Source organism: Diplotaxodon limnothrissa, linkage group LG3 (assembly GCF_057381915.1).
Source record: "Diplotaxodon limnothrissa isolate DT_005_m linkage group LG3, D_limnothrissa_male_GT1.1, whole genome shotgun sequence".
NCBI classification, from domain to species: domain Eukaryota; kingdom Metazoa; phylum Chordata; class Actinopteri; order Cichliformes; family Cichlidae; genus Diplotaxodon; species Diplotaxodon limnothrissa.
Window position 1 is genome coordinate 36,716,429 of NC_140598.1, and position 6,070 is coordinate 36,722,498.

At 41.4% G+C, this 6,070-nt stretch overlaps 1 protein-coding gene across 1 annotated transcript; it reads left to right on the top strand.

Moving 5' to 3' along the window:
- The first annotated feature begins 2,590 nt into the window (after positions 1-2,590).
- Positions 2,591-4,273, top strand: LOC146635624 (tripartite motif-containing protein 16-like). The gene has a single exon (XM_085348753.1). It carries the CDS (start codon positions 2,600-2,602, stop codon positions 4,271-4,273), a length of 1,674 nt encoding a protein of 557 aa, XP_085204879.1. The 5' UTR covers positions 2,591-2,599.
- The last annotated feature ends 1,797 nt before the right edge of the window (positions 4,274-6,070 follow it).

The following is a 6,070-nucleotide window of genomic DNA, read 5'->3' on the forward strand; positions in this document are numbered from 1 at the left end:
GCTGGATTTGTCTCACATTAACTGGCTGAGTTAATGCCAGTTAATGCGAAATCGAAATGCAGCTGATTGAAGTGAAAACCTCAACGCTGTGGGGGTCAAAATTTGCAGAACTATGAACACAGCTGGAATCTATAGCTGTGTGTGTTCATGGAGCTGCATTTTCACCTGCTGGACATCACTACCTGACAAGTTTAACTGTCTTCAGAACATTGCAGAGGCCTTATTGACAGTATTTGGCTCTACATATCTGTGTGAGTAGGGATGGGTACCGGTATTATGGTATGACATAAACGGTAGTAACCAGACCAAAAAGCAGCGCACATTTCGGTGCTTTATTTCTGTGCTTTTATTCCCTGAGATGTCCTACACTTTGAATTCTAGCCAATCGTTTTACCTTTGCAAGCGTAGTAGGCAGGTCCAGGTACGTACGTTCTTTTAGAGCAGAGCTACAGATTAAAAATTCCCAAGGTGAAGCGGTCAAAAGTCTGGCTGTACTTCAAAAGATGCAAACTCAGCTGCCTGCAACAAGTGATTCAAGCTGATACTGTAATACTGTGCAAAGGAGGTAACTCCTCGAATCTGATGAAACACCTGGTGACGCATAGCGTTTTGTTAAAAGCCGAGAAATGCACCGTATTTGATAGCTTGCTGCGAGACCTCACATCGAGCACATCTACTGCGGGTGTGGTGCCTGTTACCGGACCCGGAGTTAGCAACTTCCCCGAAGAGGAGAGTCCTGGCCCCTAGCCCTGCCAGTGCAGCCGTTCTTCTCTGGGTGAGTAGCTTAATGTTGTTCGTGTGTCATTTACGTTGAGTAGGCTAACCACGTTATTAAATTAACGCATGTAAGGTGAACTAGCAAACACCGTCGTAGTTACATGCAGCGGTCTTCTTGTTTGATGGCAGATACTCCCTTCACCCTGGCCAAAAAAGCTAAAATGACCAAAGAAAAAGTGGGAAAAGGCTAAACATGAGAGGTTTTTGGACAAAGTTTGTGTTTTTTCCATTGTTTAAGCACTGCTTCCAGCCAAGAGTGATACCATATATGCCCTATAGCTGCAGAAAAGGCTAACATTGTTATCTTTTTACAAAAAAACAGCTAAACATGAGAGGTTTTTGGACAAAGTGTGTGTTCTCCATTCTTTAAGCACCGGCACCATTTCAAACGTACTGGTTTGGTACTGGTATCTGATAAAAGCTAAATGATACCCATCCCTATGTGTGAGCAGATTTTCTCTGACATGAAGAGTGTCCTCAGGTAGCCGCCTGAATGCTGGACACTCGGAGACCTGTGTCTCTGAGTGGAAGACCAGAGATCACATTAACATGTGTGTCTCTGTATTAACAAACATGCCATATTGGCCCAGTTTATTTTTCTTATAATTGTTGTGAGGAGACCATAACTAGCATTTGCATTTTCTGTTGCACAGTTCATTTGCTGTTCTTGTTATGGATAAAAAGTGTATTTTTTGTTTCAAAATAGCTGATAACTATTTGCTGATAGCTGCCAACATCTGTGAACAAATATAATTCTATAAAGTGGTTCTATGTAGTGTGTAACTGTTAATATAGAGCGTTATTAAATGTATTGCTAATGCAATCATATGGCACACTGACTGCTGAGGAAATTTTAGATGGCACCCATCATCAGAAAGGTTGCCTACCCCTGGTGTAGCCCCATAGTTCTGGTAGTGAAAAGGATGGGTATATACGGTTCTGTGTCGACTACCGCAAGGTGAACAAAGTGTCACGGTTTGATGCCTACCATTCCCAGTCATCAGTCCAGGGAAAAGATGGCCCTCCTTTCAGCTTGTTTGGAGCCCCTGACACTTTCGTCAGCGTCACATGGACCAGGTAGGGGGGCACACAGTGCACAGGCTGCCACCTTCCTGGATGATGTTATCATTCACAGTAACACCTGGGTGGAGCATGTGTGACTGCCGTAGGTGCAACCGGATATGGCCCTGACCTCAGTCTGGCAGTGGGTGTGTGTGGTGTAGGGCTGTGAATAAATGACTGAACAGTGACTGAATGCTGTGGGTCCGTGGTGTTCACACCAATCAAAAAAAAAAAAAAAAAAAAGGAAAAAAAAATGTATAGTTCAAGAATTTTTCAGTAGTACAGGATATGTGACAGCATGGGATGAGCTGGCCAAACACATGTACTCAGCTGGAATTAACTGAGCTCCAGAGGGGCACTCATTTCTCATGAATGTTTCCAGAAGCAGTTTGCCTGGCTAAGTGCTCAATTTTAAACGCCTGGAAGTGATTGGAACACCCAAATTCATTGATTTGGAAGGATGAAAAGAATACTTTTAGCAATACAGAATATCTTATAATAGTCAGGGCTATGAACTGCAATTTGACTGGTTGGCAATCACAAATAGGTCCATAGGAGCAGATCATATGACCAAGCATCAGTCTTTTACAATTTGAAGGAGTGGTAAAACATTCCAGCAAAGTTCAAACTGATGATAATAAAAATGTAAAGTCATAAATGCTGCTAAAGTTCAAACTGCACCCTGTTCTGTAGTCTAAATGAAACAACCTGTCTGACAGCTTCTTTCTTATTAAAATATCGAGTGTTGCTGAGAGGAGAAATGGAGCAGAAAGGAGTTCAGCTGGATTCAGAGAAATTCTCTTGTTCCATCTGTTTGGATCTACTGAAGGATCCAGTGACTATTCCCTGTGGACACAGCTACTGCAGGAACTGTATTAAAACACACTTTGATGAACAGGACAGGAAGGGAATCCACAGCTGCCCTCAGTGCATGGGGCAATTCACAACGAGGCCTGTACTGGTCAAGAGTACCATGTTAGCAGCTTTAGTGGAGCAGCTGAAGAAGAGTGGACTCCAAGCTGCTCCAGCTGATCACTGCTATGCTGGACCTGAAGATGTGGCCTGTGATGTCTGTACTGGGAGGAAGCTGAAAGCCATCAAGTCCTGTTTAGTCTGTCTGATCTCCTACTGTGAGAAACACCTCCAACCTCACTATGATGCAGCTCCGTTAAAGAAACACAAACTTGTTGACCCTTACAGAAAGACCCAGGAGAACATCTGCTCTCGTCATGATGAGGTGATGAAGATTTTCTGTCGTACTGATCAGCAGAGTATCTGTTATCTCTGCACAATGGATGAACATAAAGGCCATGAAACAGTCCCAGCTGCAGCAGAAAGGACTGAGAAGCAGAAGGAGCTCGAGGTGAGACGACTAAACATCCAGCAGAGAATCCAGGAGCGAGAGAAAGATGTGAAGCTGCTTCAACAGGAGGTGGAGGCCATCAATGGCTCTGCTGATAAAGCAGTGGAGGACAGTGAGAAGATGTTCACTGAGCTGATCCGTCTCCTCCAGAAAAGAAGCTCTGATGTGAAGCAGCAGGTCAGATCCCAGCAGGAAACTGAAGTGAGTCGAGTCAAAGAGCTTCAGGAGAAGCTGGAGCAGGAGATCGCTGAGCTGAAGAGGAAAGACGGCGAGCTGGAGCAGCTCTCACACACAGAGGATCACAACCAGTTTCTACACAACTACCCCTCACTGTCAGCACTCAGTGAGTCTACACACTCATCCAGCATCAATATTCGTCCTCTGAGCTACTTTGAGGATGTGACAGCAGCTGTGTCAGAGACCAGAGATAAACTACAGGACATTCTGAGAGAGGAATGGACAAACATCTCACTGACAGTCACTGAAGTGGATGTTTTACTGTCACCACCAGAGCCAAAGACCAGAGCTGGATTCTTAAAATATTCATGTGAAATCACACTGGATCCAAACACAGCAAATATGCATCTGGTATTATCTGAGGGGAACAGAAAAGCAACAGTAAAAAGACAAAAGCAGTCCTATTCTAATCACCCAGACAGATTCACTTTCTATTATCAGGTAATGAGTAAAGAGAGTTTGACTGGGCGTTGTTACTGGGAGGTGGAGTGGACAGGGAGAGGAGTTTGTGTAGCAGTGGCATACAAGGATATCGGGAGAGCATGGTACTCAGATGAATGTGTTTATGGAGGAAATGACAAATCTTGGGCATTACGTTGTGACACACATAGCTATGATTTTCACTTCAAGAATCTCTCAACTCCTGTCTCAGGTCCTCGGTCCTCCAGAGTAGGAGTGTACCTGGATCACAGAGCAGGTATTCTGTCTTTCTACAGCGTCTCTGAAACCATGACTCTCCTCCACAGAGTCCAGACCACATTCACTCAGCCGCTCTATGCTGGACTTTGCCTTTTAGACTACAAAGTCACTGCAGACTTTATTAAACTGCAATAAACAAAAGTCATTGAGGGACAATTGGTTAAAATGTGTGATTTAGTTTCCAGTTTCTTCGGTCTCCATTGTTGTTGCTGTGAACTGTGTCGTGCTACTTCTCTGCACAGAGATCATCTGTCAGTCACACTTCATGTGCGCTACTTTGATGTCTTATCATGTTTCATTTAGATAATGATTGACTTTGTCTGGATGGCTCTACTTCCGGTGTCTCTAACCATTAAGACTCCCCAAGCTCATGGTGAGTTTTTTTCAGCTACACTGAATGAAACCACATACATATGTGAACTTCTCTCTTCTCGAAATGTTTCAGGAATATTTTGGCTAATGTATATTTTTTAAATTCAATTCAATTTATTCATGGACCGTAATAGAAAAACCAGCAGATTCATTAATTCATTGCACAGAATTTGTTCTCATTTTGTAAAACAAACAAAAAAAAACATTTAGAATTACATTCACATTTATTTTTAGATTTTGTTGTTCACTGTGATCGTCTCTCGTCATTACTTGATTATTCACAGCTCATATCCTGAGTCATACACACTGATTGTGTGAATGTTGAAGTCTTGAAGTGACTGTTCTGATTTGGTGTTATATAAATAAAAACTGTTTTGACTTTAAACCAAATTGAATGACGTGAATCTAAAAGTTTACTCCATGTAAACATCACATGATGTCAGAGTGAACTATAGGATACAGACGACTTCATGTTAAAGGATGATTCTGCTTTATTTTAGCCTGCTGTATTTCCCATCATGCGTCTGTTGTGATTTAATGAGTCATGAACTTCATCCTCCACCTGTGCTGTGCAGTTACATAAAACAATGAAAGGCCAAGAAATAATAATCATTTTTAATATGAATCATTTTAATGAATTTATTATGACTGAAAACACACACAAATAAAAGGGTTTAAAATGAGGTGTATGAGCCTAAAATATGGAGATGATATGTGTCAGGCACTTTATTCATTGCATTCTGTGTATTTTTATGCATTAGTTTTTTACTAACACTTACCACCCGCAGGGGGTTTACAGGACTTTTTAAATAGAGTGAGGAGGACCCGCAGGACATCACAATATTTGATTAGTAAAGACAGACGTATTACAATGTGTTACATTGTTGCACAACAGAAATTTCTATTAAATTATTGTTTTGCAAAATAAGTTCACACATAGATCTTAACTATGATTAGTTGTGCTGAATAAATCTTACTCAAGTATGTATACTAAGGTTTTAGGATCAAAATATAAAGTACTCATTAGATTACAGTAACTGATCATCAGCAAGTATGATCACCTCTATAAAAGCAGAAGCTTCGGCAGTGTGCTGCTCACAAACATTCGTGTTTGTGCTGAATGAAAGCACAATGCCACAATCTTCCCAGCAGTGAATGTTTCAGTAAATTCACAGCAATGTCAGACCATCCAAAAAACAGAGAGCTACTCTACAGGCCTCAGTTAGCATGTTAAATCTCTGAGTTGCCAAGTGGCAGCCAAGAAACCTGAAGTATTTAGAGCATTTCTGTAAAGAGGAGTACAAACATCTTACTGCTGAACTTGCCAACAAGGGTTTCGCCACCAAGTAGGAAGTCCTGTTTTGCATGTTCTCAAATACTTGTTTCACTCAGTGACATGAAAATTAATTTATAACTTTTATGTTGTGGTTGTTATGCTGCCTCTCTCCATTAAAATTACAGACTGTTCATGTCTTTGCACTTCAGTAAAGTACTAGAGTAAACGTTTGTGCTACAAATTAATTGTATCCTAATCCTCGCTATAAATTGAAGGGTTAAAAA

What these genes read in the sequence shown, in the direction of transcription:
- LOC146635624 (XM_085348753.1), top strand. Translation starts at nt 2,600, where the DNA reads ATGGAGCAGAAAGGAGTTCAGCTGGATTCAGAGAAATTCTCTTGTTCC.